We start from the raw sequence: 23,953 nt of genomic DNA, 5'->3' as shown, positions 1-23,953 counted from the left end.
GAAATCTCAGAAGAACTGGTTCTCCATTATATTTCTAGCAATTCTGTATTCCAGCCAAGTTAGAAATATAGTGAAAATAGAGAACATACTCTTTTCTGTGGCATTTTGATTGAAATAGACATGCAGTAAGCAGAAGATGCAGATATAAGAAAGAGAAGTTAACTTAGAGCAGTGGTTCTCAACTAGGGGTACACATAGCCCGGGGGCTTACGTAGAAGTCTTCCAGGGGTACATCAACTCATCTAGATATTTTCCTGGTTTTATAACAGGCTACATAAAAAACACTAGCAAAGTCAGTACAAATTAAAATTTCATACAGACAATGACTTGTTTATACTGCTCTATATATTGAAATATAGCGTACAGTATTTATATTCCAATTGATTTATTTTATAATGATATGGTAAAATGAGACAGTAAGCAATTTTTCAGCAGTAGCCTGCAGTAACACTTCAGTATTTTTATGTCTGATTTTTGTAATCAAGTAGTTTTTAAGTGAGGTGAAACTTCGGAGTATTCAAGACAAATCAGACTCCTGAAATGCGCAAAGTAGTCTGGAAAGGTTGAGAGACACTGGCTTAGAGGTTCAAATTCAGCTTGAGGGATGGAAATTCACGTCCGTTCTTATCGTACCCAAACTGACTTTCCTGTTCCTACAGGTTACTGAGGATTTACTGCTGCATTAACTGAAATTATACTCACTCTGACAGCATGGGTGGTAATTTTACAACTATAGGGCCAGATCTTCACCTGGTGTAAATCAGCATGGATCCATTGACTCCAATGGACTAGGTTGAGATTTTGGCCCAGAGGTAATAGACTTTCCTCCATTGTTTCTCCTTTCTCTTTTCCCTGCATCAAGCATAAACCACTTGATTTTTCTTTTAAGGTGTATATCCATCCCATCTATCATGTCTTAGATGCTATAAAGCCATCAGCCCCCACTTCCACTTCACTGACAATACCAGTCTCTTTTCCTATTTGCCAGATTTCAGATTCTCCCCCATTACATCCATTATACATAGATTCATAGACTCTAGGACTCGAAGGGACCTCGAGAGGTCATCGAGTCCAGTCCCCTGCCCTCATGGCAGGACCAAATACTGTCTAGACCATCCCTGACAGACATTTATCTAACCTACTTTTAAATATCTCCAGAGATGGAGATTCCACAACCTCCCTAGGCAATTTATTCCAGTGTTTAAAAACTACCCTGACAGTTAGGAACTTTTTCCTAATGTCCAACCTAAATCTCCCTTGCTGCAGTTTAAGCCCATTGCTTCTTGTTCTATCATTAGAGGCTAAGGTGAACAAGTTTTCTCCCTCCTCCTGATGACACCCTTTTAGATACCTGAAAACTGCTATCATGTCCCCTCTCAGTCTTCTCTTTTTCAAACTAATAAAACCAATTCTTTCAGCCTTCCTTCATAGGTCATGTTCTCAAGACCTTTAATCATTCTTGTTTGCTCTTCTCTGGACGCTCTCCAGTTTCTCCACATCTTTCTTGAAACCCAAACTGGACACAATACTCCAGTTGAGGCCTAACCAGCGCAGAGTAGAGCGGAAGAATGACTTCTCGTGTCTTGTTTACAACACACCTGTTATGCATCCCAGAATCACATTTGCTTTTTTGCAACAGTATCACACTGTTGACTCATTATTTAGCTTGTGGTCCACTATGACCCCTAGATCTCTTTCTGCCATACTGCTTCCTAGACAGTCTCTTCCCATTCTGTATGTGTGAAACTGATTGTTCCTTCCTAAGTGGAGCACTTTGCATTTGTCTTTATTGAACTTCATCCGGTTTACCTCAGACCATTTCTCCAATTTGTCCAGATCATTTTGACCCTGTCCTCCAAAGCAGTTGCAATCCCTCCCAGTTTGGTATCGTCTGCAAACTTAATAAGCGTACTTTCTATGCCAACATCTAAGTCCTCCTACATGGGAGGAGCTCAGTTTAATGAAATATGCAAAAACTCTACACTGTGTTCTTTCAGATCCCTCCTTAAAGCCCATTTATGCTGCGTTGTCGAGGAAAAGTGTGTCTGCATCTTAGTAGGCTTGATCTTTTTATAACTCGTGCATTAAAAGGTTGATGACAGTGGTAAGCCTACTGTGGGAAAACAGCATGATAAATGCAGAGGACAAAGCTTAATGGGAAGCAGTAACTACTGATGAGTAGATGATGGAGGAGGAATGAGATAATAGATCAGATCAGTGGTCCCCAACCTTTTCCGTGGGGCGGGCGCCGGACGACTAGCCGCCGAGGACCGTGGCTGCTGGACAAGCAGCCGCCGAAATGCTGCTGAGCTGCGGCTGAAATTCGGCTGGATTTTGGCAGTAGCACTTCTTGACGTTGCCGCTTCTCAGCAGCATTTTGGCAGCTGCTTGTCCGGCGGCCAGTAGGCGGGTGCACATGGATGCCCTGGCGGGTGCCATGGCACCCATGGCCACCATGTTGGGGGCCCCTGGATCAGATAAAGTGAAGGGCAACTGCAGACTCAGTGGTCACTGCAGAAGATGTGGTGGTTATTCTGTGATGAATCTTAGTCACGGGTGCCACTGCATTGCGTGTACACTAAGCAGAACTAGGTGTTAATATTGTTGTGACAACAACAAAAATGTTGGATGGGGGTGCATACAGCCCAGGGAAAAGAGGAAGGGGTCAGATGTTAAGAAATGTGTGAATGTTTGGGGCCAACTTTTCTAATGGTGTAAATTGTGGCAGCTCCAGTTGATTTCAGTGGCACGATACCTATTTACACCAGCAGAATATCTGGCCCTTTATATGGTTCTGCTGAAGAAGTCTCAGATCGTTCCAATTTGTGGCATATTATTCCCCTCACAATGAGATGGATTTTCCATGACAGTCAACAGGCTTTCTTCCCCAACTCACACAGCTACAATCCAGAGATAACTACAGAGGAATTTATGGCCTGAGCCTGATAGGGGCAAAGACGTGAAGTCATGAGGATTTACGGGTACCAAGTTCCTCTCAGGATTAAGCCCTTAGTCCTACTAGTTACTGAAGGATAATGTGCTGTTCTAATCTGATTTAGATACATTTGGGGGGATTATTTTTGAACAATGGAAAGGTGGCCTGGGGCACTTAGTTTGAGAACGTTTGCTTTGTTAATGGAATGGACAATACAATGGTTACTGGAACCAGCCAATTGAGGAGCAGATTCCCCTCTTGCATACACTGATATATATCAGAAGTAATGCCTCTGAAGGCAATGGAGATGTCCCAGTGTAAGCGAGAGGAGACTCAGAAAAGCATGATATGGACTGTAATGGCCACAAATAATTCCAACTCTTCTGAATGTAGATTTAATCCCAAAGCAGGTATTATGGAAGTCCTTATGGCTGACACCTCTGAGCTGGTCACATGGGCTGCGCTGCATATCCTATGATCATCCAAAAACCCTTTTAGTGATCTAGTAGTGGTGGAAAATTCAGTGAATGAAGAAACATATTAAAGCATTTTAAAATGGCATTCCCACAATGCTCCAGAAGTTGGCAACCAGTTTATCAAATTTCCAACATTTTCTAAGGGGAACATCAACCTCCCCTCCCCACAAGACCCACAAAAGAGGCTGAGAGTCACTAATTCTCGCTTCTCAAAAACACCAACTCTTAATCATTTCCTGGAGAAGTTTCCTGAAGATGTTCACAGATAATTGTAATGTATGTTTTCATTTATATACATGCTGAGGGTCTGAGCTTAAATTCAGTGAAATCAATGGGATTCTTTTTGTTGGTCCAAGCTTTTATAGCTTAAATCATGTCTTACAGCAGCACATCTGTATCAATACAGCTGCTACTTTACGCCCATGGGACTGCTGTTGACATAATCAAAGCACCCCTCACAAGAGGCGGTAGTTATGTTGGCAGGAGAGCTTCTCCTGCTGACATAGCGCTGTCCACACTGGTGCTTCTGTCAGTGTAACTTATGTTGCTCAGTGGGGTGTGTTTTTTCACAGCCTCAGCGACATAAGTTATACCAGCAAAAGTGGTAGCGTACACATAGCCTTATTTATGGTACTTTTTGAGTCTCACTTTTAAAAGAGACTGTCACAGCTAACTTATGCTTGAAATGCACTTTCATAACTGTCTAAATTTGGTTTGTTAGTTTTAATCTTGAACTTCTGAAATTCATTTTGCTGCATGAAATTAAATACATTGTCCCCAGTGAACATTACCCGTGCATAGTGACCCCAGGAATCCTTGAGAAACTGCCAAGGAAGGTACTGCCTGGTGATAATTCAGAATTTGTTCTGGCTGCTTTGAATTATTCATCTTCACAAAAATAAAGAGCAAATAGTTCTTTTTCTAAATTATTCATGAAGTAGAAAAATCTCACTCAACAATGAAGAAAATCGGAAGTCACAGGAAGTCTGTGTCAGTCCATCCCTGCCAAGCCTGAATGGATGCCACGGATCCCTTGCTACAAAGTCCAAACAACATCCTATGGAAAAATTACTTAATTAAATAGCATCCAGATTTCTCCCCAGCACCACCTAACTGCATACTTTATTGCACAAATTCACTATTTATTTATTTCAAATGAAGGAAGTGTCCCTAAGGACGGTTTCTACTCCTGCATTTGTATTTAAAATTTACAATTAAGAGTGAAGGATAGTTCAGGTTCCCGGAGGAGTGACCTAGTCTAATAATACCTAGCTCTTTTCATCCACTGATCTCAAAACACTTCACAAAGGAGCTTTGAATCGCTTTACATCTGTTTAAGGTTTGATCCTGCACTACTGAGGTCAATAGGATGTTTGTCATTGAAATAAATGGAAGCACAAACAGGCTCTCAAGCAATAATGTAAGTAGATTTTTACCTCCTAAAATATGGTGACAAGAGTATTCTTTGACCTCTTTGTTCTCCTTTCAGTGTAAGATGGAGGAAATCTCTGGGATTTCTACTTTCTTCCCATGCATGTGCTGGTGGGGAAGAGGTCTACTGAAGGGGATTGGATTGGCATGATGGGGGATACTATGAAGAAGAAAGTCTTTGTGGCATGTAAATGTATATATCCATTGTGTTATTGGAGTTGCTTTTATTTGTGATAAGGTCTGTTTTTACTGATCCTGAAAGTGCAGAAAGCCATGGGCAAGCCATTGAAATATAAACTGAAGGAATAAATAAAGGCCCTGTGGGTAGGTGACCTGCCTTTCCAGTCAGATGTGGCTTTCTCTATATCCCATCAGTGCCCCTCCTGCTTTGACCCCAGGCATTCTTTCAGAGGTATGAGGCGCTCCTTTCCCCTAGGCAATGAGTCTCCTGCCTATGCATTGCTTTTAACCCCAAATAGTCCTGAAGGGATGGAGTGGTTCAGGGAACGAAGCTTGGGAATGGAAGGAATGAACTCAATTCTGAGCTTGGATCATACCTACATAATAGCGTGTTGTGCTGTCACCTATCAGCCAGGCTGTTCTCTTTGGTTTCTTTTTTCATTGAAATTTGGATGATAAAAATACACATCTTGTAATGCTAATTAGTTGCATTTGCATTACTCAGGATTCATACTGTTCTTTCACATCCTTGTATGACCCCAGGTGCTCTTGAGCCAGCCGTGGTACATGTGTGTGCAAAAATGGAGGCTGACTTGACATGATATGTACATGGCATGAGCCTACATATCTACATTCAGCTGTCTCTTCAGATCACAGAGATGCTGCACTGACGGAGGCTGATGTGCTTTGAATTTCAAATCATATATAGTCTAAGATCAAACTTCCTCATGCTGTAAAAATAAGCAGGCAACATTGATCTATACTGAACAGTCTTTTGCAGCAGTCTTTACTAGGCTATTTGCATGGTGTTAGGTGTATTTAACATATAATAAGATCACTTCTTTGTACATAGGGAGTATTTATATTTTTCTGTTTATATTAATTTAAAAAGTAAGCATGCAGTAACTGCTGTGCAATGAAGCTGATTGTCTTTTCTCCTTTTATCTAATCAAATGGAAAAATGAGTTGGAATAAATCTCATTGCCAGAACTACTGTACATATCATTCCTAGACAGGGGACTCATCCTTATGTCTTAGACCCGCTGACATCAGTGGGAGCTTTTTGTCTGAATAAGGCCTGCAAGCTTTGGGGCCAGACACTTAAATATGTAGAATTACCTCTGGATGGCTGTGTGCAGAGTGAGACAAATCTAGATCCTCACCTTCACAGTTACTGGTCAGTATTGCTGTCAGCAGAATTGGAGTAATATTCCTGCACAAGATAGATTTGGGGTGCACAAAACTTCTTGAGCAGTTTCCAGCATGGCAGTGTGCAGGAGTCATGTAGAGGTGGGACCAGGATGATATGGTAGAAAGAAAGGGCTGAATCAGAGGATTTTCCCCCTGCGGGGATCAGACTTCTACTTCTCTTTCACTCAGCAAAGTGTACTAGATCTGCAGAGGGTTAAAACTGTGGCTTTTCTGCCAGCACAGGGATGCTTTCTATAATCACCACTAGTGGAGATGTCCAGTGCTGGACACTGTGTCCCTAGATTTGGCCCCATATGGGTTTGTTGTTGAAGCATCCCAGTTCACAAAGGATGAAGATTTAATCCACAGGCCAGAAAGGCAATCCCTAAACAAGTATTAAAGTCAAGTGACACAAGGAATAATGTTGAGATTTGAATGATAGCCACATCCTTAGCTGGTGTCACTCGAAGTCAATAGAACCCCACCAATATGCACTAGTTGAAGTTCTGGCCCATTATAACTTCAAGTACTCTGAAAAATGTCCCTGCTACAACAGTGCTAGCTCTGGGGTGCCCAACATTAAGGTCAAGTCTAAATAATCCTCAGTATCACAGTGATGCTTGCTAAATATGAAGACCAACAAACAGACCACAGATCTGTAACTTTACCATTTCGTCTGGGGTATGTTTTTTTTAACAAGAATTCATTGTTAGTTAGTGGAAGTCACCTTGCATGATAGATGGGATTCTTAATCTATAGGCTTTGCTATGGGAATAATGTGGGTAAATATGAGCAAAGAAGGCAACGTCACTTAGCCGATAAAGCGCTGAACCTGGAGGGTGACTCAGCAATCGTGTGACTTCTCTATGCTTCCGCTTCCCTATCAATGAAATTGAGATAATGATATTTAACTCGTGTAAAGTGCTTTGAAATCTACAAATGAAAAGCGTCCTATAGGAGCTTGGTAAGAAAGGCCTGAATGAAACCGGACATAACTGGTCAGCCCCATGTGATTATCCTCGGGCAGTGCCATCCGTTTATGGCTTCATTTTTCTCACCTTTGCAAGGATAGACGGAATATAGGTTTCCATAGAACAAGAGCATCCTGAACGTTGACCTAAAGCAAATATAAAGGTATATAGCACAGAAATCAGTTCTGTTTCCTTTCCTTTCTGTCTTTTCTAGCTCAGCAGGACGCAAACCAGCTTGTCCTATACACACGAATGAGTAATTAAATCATGCTACGTACCTGGTATCCGATTGAGTGTTACCCAGAAGTGTTCATCTGGACTGTAGCTGTCCTTGGACCACTCCAATAAATCAATAGCACGTTGATCATTGAGAATGAACTCGACAAATGGCTTTGTGACGGCGATATAAGCAGAGCCAAAGTAGATGGTCAGATTGTGTGGTGGGGACTGTTTCAATACATTGGTCTTTTTCATGTAAGAGGAGTCCGTCCCTATGTGCTCCTTATGGATATATTTGGTTCTTGAAATCACATGGGCAGGAGGCAGCACCCCAGGAGTGATATTTTTACCCTTATAGCCTTTCAAGTGCTGAACTATTTCCTTGTTGGTTTTCAAGGGGAAATCTTGTCCACACGCGTTGAGCAGGTACTTCCACTGAACTCCTGATTCCAGCAGGTCTTTCATGCAGTTCAAATCCGCCTGAAGTCTGGATATTCCAGCATAAATGACTGGCTCATTTTTTGAGGCAATAAACGCATTGGGGAAACAGTTCAACAATGTCTCCACGTCTTGCTTAAACTGAGCCGTTGCCTTCTCATCCACGTGGACACAGTAAACATTTTGGGGCATATAAATAGCCCTGAAGAGCCTCTCAAACGTATCAAATTCTTTATGCAGAGTTATGATATAAGCCAAAGGAAAGGCAGCTTCTTCTGCAGAGAGAGGGCTGGTTATATAGTGATTGTGCATTAAGTACTCACTGCAGGTAAAACTCCCCCGAGAGGTTTTCAGGAGATTTCCCCAAACAAAAGCTTTTTTCTGTTCGATGAATGCATCACAGGCTCGACTCAGCAGGTAGCTTTCGTGACACATCGTTTGCCGGGGATATTTTTTTGACCGGTGCAACTCACCCTTGTGCAGCACAACGAAAACCACCGCGCCCAGGAGAGGAATGGCCAGGAGGTAACGCCTCTGCCGGCGCATTGTTAGTGGGTTTAAAATATTTCCCTCTGGAGTGACTGCCGGAAGCACAAAGCCCCCCACAACTCATCAAGTTATTCAGCCAGGCGGAAAAATCTCCAGCTGCCCACAAGCGTCCCGGGAGATCCGACGACGACGATGTCTATTGTGCAGTCCGTTGCCTAGAGTGTTGGTTTCCTTTTCCGTCCCCTCTTTGAACAAGCGCTAATACTCCCGCCACCGGCGCACACACCCGCTTTGTTCCGCTCACCCTCTCCAGGCTTCTTCTTCAGCTGGATCCCAGCAAGTGGCTGGGCTCAGCCGCCTGCCCGCTCTCTATTTGCATATGAAAGCACCTCAGGCATGGTCCTGGCATGATAGGACTCTCTGATTGGATCTGTTCCACCTCCGGCTCCCACTCCCTCTGAGCGAGCTATTCGCTCTAATGACGAACTCGCCTGCTTTGCCCGGAGCCCTGTTGGTTTCGCCCAACCCTCTGGTGGCTCTTAGCATGTGAAAGAACAACAAACCTTGCCAGGCTGGTTCATTGTGTCTGCTCTTCGCCCCCCCCCCCCCCCCCGTGACAGCCTCAGACCCTCATTAAGGGTGGAATGCTGCTCCCGCTGAACTGAAGAGGGCTCCTAATGAACTTTTCATTCTTTCTATTCATTACTGTTGCCACTTTTTTGAATAGCAGCAGATTTAGGGGAATTGCAGAGGGTCGCTTTCCCACCGGGAGAGAACCTGGGGAGCTAGACTAATGTAAATTATTTATTTACAAAATCTAGTTTATCCTGAACCACCATGTTCAAAACGGCCCTCCAGCAATTTCACTTGCAAAAGGCATCGATGCAGTTGAGGTAACTAGCCCTTCACAGCATATCTTGGGCAACGTCCCCAGTTAACCCTCTCTATAAAGAGTTTCAGATAAAATTCTTACCTATCAGCGATTCATGATGTGATTTCATTAAAAAGAGTGATCAAAGGAAACCTTTTTTCATCCAATGTACAATTAGCTGATGGAAATCACCACTGCAAGAAACTGCTGAGGCCAAATATTTTGCAGGATTCTAAAAGGTTTAAACATTTGCTCAGAGTAACAATAGAAAAGATGGTAAACAGCTGTTATGGTTTTTCTCTTTTTCTGCTTAGAGCTAAGGGTGTCTTCAGAAACTTGACAACTTGACATCAAGGCATCTAGAATGGGTCATGCACAGATCAGAAAAGACAAAGTAAGAAAAATAAGCAATATGAGAACTGATTCATAGAATATCAAGGTTGGAAGGGACCTCAGGAGGTCAGCTAGTCTAACCGGCTGCTTAAAGCAGGGCCAATCGCCAGACAGATTTTTGCCCTGGATCCGTAAATGGCCTCCTCAAGGATTGAGCTTACAACCGTGGCTTTAGCAGGCCAATGCTCAAACCACTGAGTTATCTCTCCCCCTCTATATAGGCCTATTTACATGGGACTGCTCACTGCTCCATGAGCAAGGTACCATAAGGATGCAGAATCTGGCTCATAGATTTCTTCTCAGGATTTCCCATGGTACTATTCCCACAAATCTATTTTATTTCCATCCCAATCTTTTTGGAGCATTTTTTTCGCTTGGATGTTTTCTTGAGCAGATTGGGAGAGGCCACTTTCAACTGAGTCCCATGGTGTGCCAACTGTTACACCGGTGAGTGATGCTGTCTATCTTGCTCTCCTGTCACAACTCTGTCAGCCTCACCGTCTGCAGTTTGTTCTGTGGTTCGAGTGGTACTCAAGTCGAGATTCAGGGCCAAATCCTCAATTGTGCTGAGCTCACAAATGACACAACTTGGGGGGAGGGGGGGAGGCACCTTCCTGCTGCTTTGATGCTAAGGCCACCTGGAGACCATTCTCCTGGCTGAAGTTCTAAAAGGGCATAATGTGGTCCAGCCCTGGCCTCAAAATGTCTCTTCCTCCTGCAGCCTCATCATGCCTCCCTAGCCAACTCTGTTGGCTTTAGGCCACTTGCCAGATTCTCCTAACCCAGGAGAAATACTGGTTGACTTTTTAGGACAGTTTTCTAGCCATTTTCTGAGATTCTGGCCCTCTGTTTCCCTAGTACCTCCTCAGATCATCTTTATCCATAACTTTGGGCCTGGTCTTGCGGCCTAATGGGATTCCATACATCACTTCATTTATTTGTGTCAGTACTTTATGGGAGAGTGGGTGAAATAATATCTTTTATTGGACCAACTTCTGTTGGTGAGAGAAGCAAGCTTTTGAGCTGCATTTCTTCAGGTCTTCAGTGTCACAGCTAAATGGGAGATGGAACAGATTGTTTAACATAAATAGTTAGCATGTATTGTAAGAGACTATTCAATGTAGAGTGGTAGAGTGTCCCATTAACACCTCTAGTCATAGGACAAAAAGCAGGGCTTAGTGTATTGGATAAAATCTGTTTCTGACCTGTTTTATGTAATGTTCATCTTGGATTTGTAATAGGACAGCTAAGCCTCTATCTTGGATACCCTTCTCCTCAGATGATTTAGTTCCTTTATCCCACTTGGGGGAGTAATACACCAGGCAAAAAGGCTCCTGAGGTTACAAGCAGTAGTTGAAATAATGGCAAATGAAACTGGAGAAAGTTTAAGAGCCCTGGCCAAAGAAACAGGGGCGATCCAACAGGTGGCCCTCCAAAACTGTCAGGCATTAAACATAGTGCTGGCAGCCAAAGGAGGGACCTGTGCTCTCATTGGAAAAGAATGTTGTGTGTTTATACCTGACAATAACAATGAGGTAGTAGATCGCGCTAGCCACTTAGAACAAATCACATATCTTCCCCATGAAGAGCTGAGTTCTTTATGGAAGTGGCTAAGTAACCTGTTCAGTTTCTCTGGCATAGGAAACTAGTTGTTTCAGGAAGCCCTAACTATCCTGTTTGAAATCTTAGTGATTTTTGTATGCTTTCAGTTAATCTCCTGTTGTATCCAGAATTGTGTCACCCAGGTGACTGCCCCAAAACAGAGTGCTAATATGATGATTTTGAATATCACTGATGAACAAAGAGATAAGGAACGGTTAATTTGTGGAACCCAGCAATTGTTAGTCATGGCATGCGCTTGACCAAAAGGAGGGATTGTGAAAGTAAAATGAATTATATTGTGAAAATAGAAAGGATTAAAGAAATGCTGTCTGTACCTTTAAGCAAAACTGTTGGAATGCTGCAATCCAGGTGTCAGGAATACAGACATTAACATAGAACAATTGCACCGTTTAAGGGCAATTGGTGAAGTATTAGCCTTAGATCGATAAGAGTTAGTAAGGAAGTAGGATATGCATGCTGTGCCCAGGTGAATTTTACTGTTTGCTTTCTTTGTCCCGTTGTCTAATTCCCGGTCTTTTATCTGTATAAATAAGACTGTGGTCTTGCATAGCCACTCACATTATCTGGGTGTTATTGGCGGAGCGCTGCGCTAATAAAACAGAGTGGTCTGACAAATTGTGAGTCCTGATTCTAACTTTAACAGCCACCTCTGCTCCCGCTAGGCCTTGGCTTGGGCATTGCTTGGCAGAGGATGCCAGCTCTCAGGGGAGGAAGCCGGTGGGTGTGGGACAGGTCCAGGTCACCCCCACATGGCAGGATGGGGCTGGAGATGGAGCCGCTGCTCCAGGCCTGGAGCTACTTCAGGCAGCAGAAGTTCAGGTCTGCACAGATCTCTGCTCCCGGCTGCCGGAGAATCCCCGGTACACCAGGACCAGGCCAGCTGCGGGGGTTAGGGGTGCTGCGTGATTGATAGGCGAGTGGAGGCTGAGGTCCCAGACTCCTGGGAGAGCTGGAGCAGGGTAAGAGTGGGCGGGTGCCGGACGTATGTGTCAGCGTTCCCCTCCCTTGGGGTGGCCGGATGTGCCTGCGTAGTAGGGTTTATAGCTACACCTGGTGAACCCAGCTTTCCCCTGGCCCCAAACATCATCACTTTCCTGCCTCAATCCAGCCTGGGACAGGGTTGCCTAAGAAAGTACGTGAGCATCGGTGCTTAGGGGAGCCATACTTCCTACAAGGGATGCTCGGGCAGCTTCTCTGTTTTATCGCCTTTTGCCATCCTGGCCTTCCAAACATAGCCGTCCCAAGTGGGTGACTGTCTCTTAATGACAGAGGAGTGAGTGTAAACCATAAATTGGATCAGTCACTCTAGACTAATTTAATCAATATAGAAGGTGGACCAATACAAGATAATACTAACTGACTTTGTCTCTCTAATATCCTGGGACAAACACACAACATCAACATTGCAAAATAATGTTAGCTAGTTCTTATATATTCTTATTAGTAGACAGTGGCGGCTCCGACCCCAGCACACCAAGTGCAGTTTGGGGCGGCATGCCACAGGGGGCGCTTTGCCAGTCGCTGGGGGTGGCAGGCGGCTCCGAGGACCTCCCGCAGACATGCCTGCGGGAGGTCCACCGGAGCCCCTGCCGCCTTCCGGCGACTGGCAGAGCCCCCGCGGCCACACGCCCTCCTTGGGGCGGTGAAAGTCTAGAGCTGCCCCTGTTAGTAGATCTCACAGAAGTACTATTAACTTGATAACTTAACTGAGCAAGAATAAAAATCAAAACTTGAATATATATTGCTGTCTGCCCCATTTGGATTCTTGGTCTCTGTAGCAAGGCGGACTGGCTCCCAGCCGCGCCTGAGAGGCCGAGCCAGAATGGATGCCGATGTGGCCGAGCCACCGCCGCCTGTTCCCGTCCCCTGGAATCAAGAGGCGGGACAGGAAGTAATACAGGCCCGGCCCCAGCGCTTAGTTGACTGCTGGCCGCTGGAGAGGACAGACACTGGCTGCTTAGCTCCACTGGGTTGAGCTTGCCTTGTGCTCACTACCCAGAGGAGACTGGCCGAGCCGGCGCTGGGCTCACTACCTGGAGGAGCCCGCCGAGCCAGCGCTGGGCTCGCTACCTGGAGGAGACGGCTGGGCCTTCCCTCGCCCGGTACCCTGAGGAGCCGCCTGAACCACCCATGTCCAGTATCCCGAGGACCAGCCCGCTTACCAGCGCTCAGTATCCTAGGAACCCATAGTGTGGACATCGTGGAAGATGCAGGTGTCCACAGTACCAACGGGGGAGAGATTGGAAGTGGCCTGGGGGTAGCTGACCCTAGTCTGGCTCCAGGAGACCCCGAACCAATGTCAGTGTGTGGCCGGATCCTCACTGACCACAGCAGCAGACTGCCTGCCACTGTTAGGGCCCCAGGCTGGGACGCAGTGGAGTGGGAGGGCCTGCGTCCCCCCTGCCACCCTTCCAGGGGTGGCAGACTCCCCCTCTCGCTGGCCTGAGGAGGCCTTTCTTCTAGACTTTGAACTGTTTGTTTGCTCAGCCCCTGCCTGAGGGTCTGAGCCTTGAACTGCTTGCTGCCCCGCCCTGCCCAAGGGCCTGGGTTTATATGCTGTTGTTTGCTCAGCCCCTGCCTGAGGGCCTGAGCGCCTGACTGTTTTCCTGCCTCACCCGGCTAGGTCGACAGCTCACCCAAACTCAAGTAGCGAGGCAGACTGGCTCCCAACTGTGCCTGAGAGGGCCGAGCCCCCACATTGGACCGTTACAGTCTCTATTAACATACTTGCACACAACTACTATACACCATTAGTGAGTGCATATTTGCACTGGACTACGAGGTTAAGCAGAGATGCGTGGGCAAGCACTGAATACCTACTTGAGGGAGAAGATCTCCCTCTAAGGGTATGGCTACATTAGAAATTTCAAAGCGCTGCCCCGGCAGCGCTTTGAAGTGTGAGTGTAGTCAGAGCCGCAGTGCTGGGAGAGAGCTCTCCCCAGCACTGCTTGTAAACCACATCCCTTATGGGTGTAGCGTGCAGCGCTGTGCTCCCAACGCTGCCGCCCTGATTACACTGACACTTTACAGCGCTGCATCTTGCAGCGCTCAGGGAGGTGTTTTTTCACACCCCTGAGCGCGAAAGTTGCAGCGCTGTAAAATGCCAATGTAGCCAAGCCCTTAGACAGAAGACCTGCCCAGAGGACTTGTCCAGAGGGAGAAGAATACCCAGTTCCTGAGTTCCTGTTTGGTGTCCAGAGCCCCTGATTTTCACCACTATCCCTGTCAGTATCCTGAGTTTTTGTCATTGGGTCCCTGTCTTCAGGATATGGTATTGTAATACCCATTGTGGTTTTCCTCTGTTTTATATCTATAGGTTAAGGGAGTTCAAGGGCTCTGAGCTTCATGCTCTGGTAATTGTTAACAACCGAGAGTTTCTTCCTTATGCTGTTTATTATCTGAAGGGGGTCCTTGTCTAGTTTACTGACTAGTGGCATAATAAATATTTGTGTGTTACATCTTATTCTGCCTCTGTCTTACTAAATCACCTGACGATAGATGCGAGATTGGGTGGGATTTACAGACAGCCCATCTTCTGATCTGTGTAGACCATAGTTAAAATGTTTTAGGCTAACAAGTGGGCTACAGATTGCTGTAATAAGCCATAAATCCAGTGTCTCTGTTCAGTCTATGGTTTTTAGTGTTGAGCAGAGTAATGAATTTAAGATTCCAGGCTCATCTTTTGAAAGTGTTGTGCAGGTTTCCTTTGAGGATGAGGACTGATATAGTGATTGCTTTTTTGAAAAGTGTTCATCACCCAAAGGTGATAGGGTATTTTTGTCTTTTATCATTTTACTGTGTAGTGATAGTCTGGTTTCATGAACATAGTTGTTGTTGGGGCATTTAGTGCACTAAATGAGGTACACCACATATTGTGATAGACACGTGTAGGATCCATGGATCTTGAAAACAGTGTTGCCAACTCTCATGATTGTTTGTTGTGATAATTATTGTTTTCCTTAAAGCCCCAGCTCCCAGAGTCAAGTGGATATGTGATTATTTCAGCCTTCATTCTTAAAGAAAAGATAAGTTTCTACCCTTTGTGGCTGATGAGAGAGCTTCAAAATGTGATCCCTACAGGCTCAAAAAGCAGAAGGTAAATAAAAAGAACACCACATCTATTATTTTTACGTAATCTTATGTTTTTAAAGCCAATCTTGTGGGGGTTTTTTGTTTGTTTGTTTGTTTGTTTTTTTGGTGGGCCTGACTCATGATTTTTGAACATTTGGGGTTGGCAATATTGTGAAAGGTGTGTTGTTGGGGGTGGTGATCACTGTAGCAGTGAAGATTATGCCTCCAGTTTTTGTATCTGTTGTCACAGGGTCTGGTGCGGCTTTGAATTGCTGTGTTCTGGTCTGTGGAGAGCTTGCTTCTCATGATGAGCTTGAGGAGCTGTTTGAAGGCCAGAAGTGGGGTTCAAGAAAGATTTCCTTTGGGATGGGGTCCCAGTCAAGAATGGATCCATCCTAAGAGCTCCTACCCTTCTTCCCTCTGATGTTTACAAAATAAAACTTGGTACCTTTTCTTTTAAAAGTTTCCTCAGTGTGACACCTTATCACTTTATCAGAGGTTATTTGTGGCAAATGTGTGAGCTTTTTTCATTTGGGATTGTAGAGTTCCTACATATTCCAAAATGGTCCAAATTCCTTTGTTCTGCCTGCAGAATTCCATGCAAACTGTATGTTAGATTCCTTAGCTCATGTCTAAACACCAGAAATGCTGGGGTACATTGTATGTCCTCATAAGTTGTTGTTCTCTAAAGGAATGGAATATGCTGGTTCCTGTCCCTTGGTTGTTGTAAAAAGGGAGCTGGATGAACCATTCTACCATTTAATCATATTGTAGGGGCACTGAGGTTGTGTGAGTTTGGATTTAAACTTTTTAAGCAGGCTACTAAGATCCTCGGAGTCCACCACAGTGTTTCTTTTGTTCAATGTATGACTCACCGGGAAGCCCAAAGCTAATAAGTAACAGGTGCACTAGAACCTTAGCTTTTTTCACAGTCTCTCAGTTTTGTACTGAAAATGTGTGTGTGTGTGTGTGTGTGTGTGTGTGTGTGTGTGTGTCCATGGTTATTAACAGTTTATTGGTTGCTGGACACCATGTCAGACAAAGGCTCAAGCACATCAACAGCAGTACATTTCATAGGTGCCCCATCAATGCACTGCTACCACAAGTGCTCTCTTGCCTTAGAAAAGCTCTTTTTTTTTTTCTTCCCAATGCAAGCCTGACATTATCTACACTAATTTTCTACATTCTGTTAGCATTTCACCCATTACAACTATCCTTTAGCTTGGCTACGGTTTTTAATCACACTCCCCAGAAAATAAACAACCAACCTGTTTTTCAGGACTTTCCAAAACTAGGAGGAAAAAAATGCATTAGAAGGTGATCTCTGAGGGTAAAGCTTACTAAAGGCAGACTGCACAGTTTCAAATGTTCCAAGAAAACATACTGTTTAGCCCTGATCCTGCAGCCTTACTCACACAGGCAGTTCTTGCTCAGAGTCCTAGCTATTTCAGTGGGACTGCTCATGTGAGCAACATCTCCTGAGAGTAAAGGTTGCATGCTCAGGACCCTTCTGGCTAAGTAGATGAGGAGGGATAGCTCAGTGGTTTGAGTGTTAGTCTGCTAAACTCAGGGTTGTGAGTTCAATCCTTGAGGGGGCCATTTAGGGAACTGAGGTAAAAATCTGTCTGGGGATTGGTCTCCCTTTAAGCAGGGGGTTGGACTAGATGATCTCCTGAGTTCTTTTCCAGCCCTGATGTTCTGTGATTCTCTTCCATCTAGACTGGAGACAGTGGGGCTGCTACTAAGTATTTTGACAGTGACTGCTGCTGAAACATAGGCCATGTCTACACGACGCCTTAAATTCGAATTAAACGGCTTTAATTCGAATTTATGGTACACCCGTCCACACGACGCAGCCCTCTAATTCGAATTAAAGGGCTATTTAAATCGATTTTAGTACTCCTTCTAAACCACAGGAGTAACCCTAAAATCGATTTTACTAATTCGAATTTAGTGCAGCGTGGACGGAAATCGAAGTTAATGGCCTCCAGGAGCTATCCCACAGATCACCACTGACCACTCTGGACAGCACTCAAAACTTCCTATGCACTGGCCAGGGTAAACAGGAAAAGACCCGGTGGAGGTTTGAATCAGTTCCGTTTGTCCACCGTGGGCTCTGCAGCAGTTAATCACAGCTATTGCAACATTTAAATAAAACAGTCCTCCTGAGAATGAGAAAAAGGGCTCCAGCATGGACCACGAAGAGCTTTTGGAATCTCATTGCTATCTGGGGGTGAGGATTCAGTGCTAACAGACATCCGTTCGTCCAACGGGAATGAAAAGTATTGTGAAAAATTTTCAATAGTCTATGATGCAAACATGGATACAGCAGGGACCTTTCCAATGCAGATTAAAGTTGAAGACTGAGACAAGCTACCAGAAACCAGAGAGGAAACGGAAGATCTGGAGTTGCTCCTAAAACATGCCAGGTTCTATGCCAGGCTCATGCCATTTTTGGGGCTTGGCTACCAGTCGCCCATCCTTAATCGTGTGGATCAGATGACCTGATTCAGTTCTTAAACCGTGGCTGAGGATTCTGCAGAGGGGGAAGATCAGGAGAGGACAGGAGGGAGACACAGCTCTCATACCAACAACGCAAGCCAGGAGTTTTTCGTTGACCAAGATTTAAACCTTGCAGCACGAGGCTAATAGCCACTTCACAGAAAGTTGAGCCATGGAAGGGACCAGCGGTGAGTAAATGTTTAATCAGTCATATTTAAAAACTGCGTTTTTAATATCAATTTTTAAAGCGTGCGTTGTCATTTCTTTTAAGCCATTAAGTTACATGAAAAGTTCTTAAATGTCTGGGGATGCAACTGAAAATCCTCCAAGAAATCGTCCATGATTGATAATTGCAGAACAAAGGCCTTTTCAGTAATTTTGGTGCACCTGCTGCCTTAGCGGTTCCTCCAATGAAAGGATGCTTTGCCCCTCCAGGCATGATGAACGTAATTGGGAATCATTCTCACAAAGCAAGATGCATAAGCGCCATGGACTCTGATCACAGGCATGAAACATCTCGCTCTGCCTTTCTGCTGTACACTCACCAGAGTTTTCGTCATTGTGACCGGTTAAATAGTAATTATTGTCATTGTAGGAGAGAGGGGGGGGGGGGGGAAACGATGGCATTATCTCCTGTAAATGCACTCGATGTAGCTGGGGGAGGAGGGACTTGTGTCTGCTATGTGCTTTAGCAGGAGGGGTGAGGACTAAAGACTTACCACATGGCTGGCTTGGAGCAAATTTATAATGCTAGTACCGGCAAGCTGTATCTGTACTTGGCCTGAGCCCAGGGACAGAGTCCTCCCAGTATTAAAGATGAAAAATGTGAACCTTGCAGGTGAAATCACATGTCCTGTTAAGGTGCATAGTTTTGTGCTGTGAGTGGAGTGAATCATTGTTCTAGAAAGAAAATCTTTTTACATACTTCTCTCTCTTACCTCCACCATACAGCTGTGCAGTGTTCTTCACTCCCTACCCCATCTGCAAGGCTAGCCAAAAGGCAGAGGAAAAACAGGAGAACGAGAGATGAAAGTTTTCCGAAGTCATGGAAGTCAGCCGCAGTAACACAGCTCATCATAGTGATTTGAAGGAACTGATAGCAAAATACAAGAAAGATGCCAGTGACGGGAAGGACAGAGAGAGAGAGGCTCAGGAGGACAGGAGAGACGCTCGAGATGAGAGGTGGCGGAGGAAGAAAAGAGGTGGCGGGAGGAAGACCGGCAGGTAGAAGAGAGGTGGCGCAAGGAAGACAGGCAGGAAGATCAGAGGTGCAGGGAGGAAGATAGGCGCTGGCGTGATGCAACGCTGGAGCTGCTGCGTGATCACACTGATATCCTCAGACGCATGTTGATTGTTCAGGAACAGCAGCGGGTTACAGAGTGCCACTGCAGTCCATGTTTAATCACCCTCCAAGCTCCCCAAGTTCCATATCTCCCTCACGCAGACGTGTTAGAACGCGTGGGGGAAGGCTTCCTGCACCAGCACACTCCACCCCCATGGAGAGCCCAACCAAAAGGCTGTAATGAAGCTGAAATGTATTTCATGGGCTTTTCCTTACCTGTGATCCTCCTCCCAAAGCACAGCTTTCAGGGATACCTAGATAAATCTGTGCCTCTGAATATAGTTCCTTTCTAATCAGACATACATCCAAAGGGGGAGGGTGCTTTTATTACAGGGAATGATCCTTTAAAAAGAACGCATGTTTTTAAAGCAATAACAAATGAGTTTTAATAAAGATTAAATGATTTTTAAAACATACTGGCTTTCTTTCCTTCAGCCACATGTAATGAAAGGGTGGGGGTTGATTTTGAAAGTCCTGCAGCAAGCTGTAAGTAAAGGGGACGGTGGGTTGCTTACAGGGAGTCAATAGAGGCGGGAGTGTTCATCAAGGGGAAAGAAGCACTGCAATCACACCATACCCTGGCCCGCGACGAAACACATTTTCAGGGCTTCTCTGATGCGCACCGCCTCCTGGTGTGCTCTTCTAATCGCCCTGGTGTCTGGCTGCTCGTAGTCAGCGGCCAGACGATTAGCCTCAGCTCCCACCCCGCCATAAAGGTATCCCCCCCTTACTCTCACAGAGATTGTGGAGCACACAGCAAGCAGCAATAGCTAAGGGACATTCTTTGGGCTGAGGTCTGAGCGACTGAGTAATGATCGAAAGCGCCCCTTTAAACGCCCAAATGCACACTCTACCACCATCCTGCACTTGCTCAGCCTGTAGTTGAACAGCTCCTGACCACTGTCCAGGCTGCCTGTGTATGGCTTCATGAGCCATGGCATCAAGGGGTAGGCTGGGTCACCCAGGATAACGACAGGCATCTCAACATCGCCCACTGTTATTTTCTGGTCTGGGAAGTAATTTCCTTGATGCAGCCATTTTAAAGAGAGTACTGTTTCTGAAGAACGCGCGCGTCATGAACTCTTCCTGGCCATCCCACGTGGATGCTGGTGAAACGTCCTTGTGATCCACCAGTGCTTGCAGCACCATGGAAAAGTACCCCTTGCGGTTCACGTACTCGGCGCGCCCTGGTGCTCTGGGGCCAAGATAGGGATATGGGTTCCATCTATGGCCCCTCCACAGTTAGGGAATCCCATTGCAGCAAAGCCATCCACTATGACCTGCACGTTTCCCAGAGTCACAAACTTTCGTAGCAGCAGCCTAACGATTGCTTTAGGCTACTTGCATCACAGCAGCCCCCACGGTAGATTTTCCCACTCCAAATTGATTCGCGACTGACCGGTAGCTGTCTGGAGTTGCAAGCTTCCAGAGGGCTATTGCCACTCGCTTTCCACAGTGAGAGCTGCTCTCATGTTAGTATTATGGCGTTTCAGGGCAGGGGAAAGCAAGTCACAAAGTTCAAAGAAAGTGCTCTTACGCATGCGAAAGTTATGCAGCCACTGGAATCGTCCCACACCTGCAAAACTATGCGGTCCCACCAGTCTGTGCTTGTTTCCCGTGCCCCAAAATCGGCGTTCAATGGGCAGAAGCTGACCCATTACCAGCAGTAGCTCCAAAATGCTGGCTCCTGCGGTTAGGGAGAGATCAGTCTCTATGTCGTCATCATCATCATTATCATCGCTCTTGTCGGTGCGCAGCTGCCTCCTCAAACTCCAAGTCCTCCTCCTGTCCCTCCTCCTCCTCCTCTCCCCCTCTCCTCCTGAATTTGCAGGTCATGGCTCAGCATAGACAGCACGAGAGTGCGCGAGCTGTTTAAAACTTGCACGATTGCATCACTGGTCTCATCAGGGTCCATGGTATCAGCAGGGTCCATGGTCTCAGCAGGGTCCATGCTTGCTGTGCTATGGCATTTGCTCTCTTCACCAGGAAAAACGGCGCGGAATGGTTGGCTGCTGCTTTCACAAAGGGAGGGGTGAGGCTGTACCCAGCAGCACCCGGGACAATGTTTTTGGTCCCAGCAGGCACTGGGCTGTAAACCAGGAAGTGGGAACTATGGGATAGCTGTGTCACAGCTACCCACAGTGCACCGCTCCTGAAATCGAAGTAAGACATGGGCCATGGACGCACAAATTCGATTTAAGATTCTTGGTGTGGATGCTCTAAATCGATTTTATAAATTCGGTTTTATAAAATCGATTTAGATAACTTCGATTTACTGCTGCCGTGTAGACAAGGCAATATATCTGAGAACAGTTCTTGTTATAAACTACACTTCCCACTCTTGGCAAACAATTGTTTAAATGAAAGGATAATAATACGATAAGCATGAGTAGAAATATTTCATGGCAGGGTAAATAGTCCTTTCCTTCTAACAACATTACACTTGAGCGTGATCAATGTAAATGATGCCAGGATTTCAAAATAAAGCTTAGTTTGCCTGTTTATAGCCACTGAAGCTTAAGTGCTGTATTCAGTGGGAGTGTGTATAGCTGGGGACAGAACTAGGTTTAAGAAATGTACCAAGTAAATATTATCCATTGATCACAGTGTAGAGTTGAATCATGTTTTAAGGAAGATTTTCTTTTCTTTTCTTTTTTTTTTTTTTATAGAATGCAGCTAAAACATGGACCTTGTTCTTTTGCCTATAACTAGGGCCTAATTCTCCTCTTGCTGACCCTGGCTCTCCACTGATGTAACTTTCTTGACTTCAGTAGAGTTGCACCTGATTTACAGTCATGTGAGAGCAAAGTCAGACTTATAGAATTTAAAAAGAATACTTTGGGCTAAATTCTGCCCTCAGTTAACATCAGTGGTGTAACTAAAGGCAGAATTTGGCCCAAATAGATTAAATTAATTTAAGTGAAAAGTTATATCAGAGCCTTATCCTGTATATGGTTGTGACATTCTATACCTTGTGGGAGCATACTGTAACCCTTATATTCCTCATTTTCATATAATCGTGATCTTACATATAGAGCATGACTTGTAAGGTATCAGGGGAAAGGATATGATCTGCTGAAAGTCATTTCTCTATCCACAGATGTATATCAGTAATGCATATGACGTTATGAGAATTGTGTAGTATGGTTGTCACTAAGACATGCTGTGCATTGGGGGAATCAGCCAGATATGAGCTCCCCAGAGGCAATAGCAAGGAAAGTAGCCAACACCCGGGTGGACTGTCAATCAATCCATCAACAGCCATTGTCCAGCAAGGGTGCTACAATACGCTGACTCACCTGCAAGAGGCCACACCAGGGGATTTCTCAACCTTGCTAGGAGACACTCAGTAATGCTCACCTGATTCTGAAGGTGGGGGGAGGGGCAAAGCCAAGAAGGAAGAAAGGTCATGATAAAAGGGAGAGACAATTGCCATGTTCTTCCTCTCTTCCTCCTACATCTACAGACTCCACCACCACTAAGCGACTGAAGCGCTGATCAAAAGGGAGAGCCTGGCTGAAGAGCAACCAGCCAGTCTGTGGTGAGAAATATCTAAGTTTGTAAGGGCACTGAAAGTATTAAGATCAGCATAGAATGTGTTTTGCTTTTATTTTATTTGACCAAATCCAACTTGTTATGCTTTGATTAATAATCACTTAAAATCTGTCTTTATAGTTAATAAATCTGTTTGCTTATTCAGTGCATTTGGCTTGAAGTGTGTCAGAGACTCCCCTTGGGATAACAGGGCTGGTAGATATCAATTTCTTTGTTAAACTGACAAACTTGCAGTGTCTAGCAGGTGTAACTGGACACTGCAAGACAGAGGTTCCTAAGGTTGTATCTGTGACCGGAGAAATAGGCTAGTGTCATTTGACTGTAAGTAGCTGGGAGCAGCTACCATGCCAGAGGCTGTTCATGACCAGCCCAGGAGTGGGTGTTCTCACAGCTGTGCAGGCTAAGGCTGGCTCCCAGAGTCAAGGATTGGGGTGACCTAGCAGATCACTGGTCCAGATAACACCAGAGGGGAACATCACAATGTTGCTTCCAGACAGGTGCTGAGTGCTTGCCGATCTTATTGTCTTTATTGGGAGGCAATCCTATGTATCTGAGGGAAGAATGGGCCCACTCAATTTGGCATCACCTTCCAGCCACAGGAGCATTTTAACTTGATTGCACACAGTGTGCTTTCTCTGTATGAAGAGGCAAATATTAACAGTAGCAGGGCTGGTTGCAGAATAATGCCTGAAGAACATGTGAGAGAATTCTTTACATGGTCTGGTTCTGCAGCCATTCCATGGAAGTTGCACAAGTGAAGTAGCCTTGTGTTCCCCTCAACTCCAGGGGAACAGATCAGACCCTCTGGCACCTACCCTTCCCCAGCCCAGAAGACTGGACTGCTTGCACAGTTCCCTAGAATCCAGCCACCTCACTTCCACAGTGGAACCACACCATTTTCACTGTCACAAGGATATCTGTAGCCATGGACGTGTGGGCTGGATTGGACTGTAGTTGATTATTGTATCAATGTAAAGTTCAAGGAGACTAATAGTATGCTATAGTGTATTATACCAGTTGGCCACCCAGAGGCACTGTGTGTAAAATACCTTCTTCTTCGAGTGATTGCTCATATCCATTCCAGTAGGTGTACGCGCCTGGCGTGCACGTTCGTCAGAAGACTTTTACCCTAGCAACTCCAGCGGGCCGGCAGGTTGCCCCCTAGAGTGGTGCCGCCATAGCGGGTAATATATACCCCTGCCGGCCCGCCCGCTCCTCAGTTCCTTCTTACTGCCGTGTCGGTCGTTGGAACTGTGGAGCGCGGCA

General features: G+C 45.3%; 1 protein-coding gene across 4 annotated transcripts in view; it reads right to left on the bottom strand.

Annotated features, from left to right (window-relative positions):
• The window catches only part of GCNT2 (glucosaminyl (N-acetyl) transferase 2 (I blood group)), a 74,918-nt gene that overhangs the window by 23,347 nt on the left and 27,618 nt on the right, over positions 1-23,953 (bottom strand). For 2 of the 4 annotated variants that reach the window (XM_032786916.2, XM_032786917.2), the window contains exon 1: positions 7,463-8,983. The exons of 1 other annotated variant lie outside the window; for it this stretch is intronic. In XM_032786916.2, coding sequence (XP_032642807.1) covers positions 7,463-8,387 — 925 coding nt within the window. In that variant the 5' untranslated portion in view covers positions 8,388-8,983. Of the gene's footprint in view, positions 1-6,539; positions 6,599-7,462; positions 8,984-23,953 lie in introns of those variants that run through there. One more of the 4 variants, XM_032786918.2, reaches the window with a different exon arrangement.

Source organism: Chelonoidis abingdonii, chromosome 2, assembly GCF_003597395.2.
Source record: "Chelonoidis abingdonii isolate Lonesome George chromosome 2, CheloAbing_2.0, whole genome shotgun sequence".
NCBI classification, from domain to species: domain Eukaryota; kingdom Metazoa; phylum Chordata; order Testudines; family Testudinidae; genus Chelonoidis; species Chelonoidis abingdonii.
Note: the sequence above shows the minus strand (reverse complement) of the source record. Positions and strands in the feature narration are given on the sequence as shown.